This window comes from Ailuropoda melanoleuca, unplaced genomic scaffold, assembly GCF_002007445.2.
Source record: "Ailuropoda melanoleuca isolate Jingjing unplaced genomic scaffold, ASM200744v2 unplaced-scaffold33106, whole genome shotgun sequence".
NCBI lineage: Eukaryota > Metazoa > Chordata > Mammalia > Carnivora > Ursidae > Ailuropoda > Ailuropoda melanoleuca.
The window spans coordinates 1-501 of NW_023203956.1; the positions used below are offsets into that span (position 1 = coordinate 1).

The following is a 501-nucleotide window of genomic DNA, read 5'->3' on the forward strand; positions in this document are numbered from 1 at the left end:
TCCTCCTCCTCCTCTTCAGATGTCACCTCTTCCTCCTTCTTTTCCAGAGTCTCCAGCTTCTTGATGGCTTCCTCCTTGTCTGCAGACACCTTGGCCTGGCGCTTGGGGGCCGGCACCGTCCGCCTTTCTTTTCGCGTCTTCTGCACCCGGATCTTTAGCTCCGGAGGGAGCTGCCTCCAATCTGGGCTCCACTCAATGGCGTTTTCAGCTGGGCCCGGCATCTGATACTTGTCGGAATAGCGTTCAATATCTTTCTTGGGGGCGGATGGTTTGATGAAATAGGGCAGGCTCTTCATGGCGCCCCTGAATTCCTGCTTGAGGGCCAGCATGTACTCGATCTCCTCTCCAGCCTGCAGTGGGACCGGCTTATATTCCAAGGGAGGGAAGAGGGGTGAGGGCTGCAGAGTGGGGGGGGGCAAGGCTTCCCCCCTTCCAATGCCCACGGCCTCAACGCTGAAGGTCATGTGGCCGCCCCGGCCTCGTCCTCTCCCGCCTCTTCCG

The 501-nt window shown here is 59.5% G+C and overlaps 1 protein-coding gene across 1 annotated transcript; it reads right to left on the reverse strand.

Moving 5' to 3' along the window:
* Positions 1 to 5: 5 nt before the first annotated feature.
* Positions 6 to 488, reverse strand: LOC117798708 (DNA-directed RNA polymerase III subunit RPC7-like; the record flags this gene model as incomplete). Its single annotated transcript, XM_034651180.1, has 1 exon — positions 6 to 488. A coding segment is annotated over one exon (483 nt), but the record flags the coding sequence as incomplete, so codon positions are not given.
* Between the last annotated feature and the right edge of the window lie 13 nt (positions 489 to 501).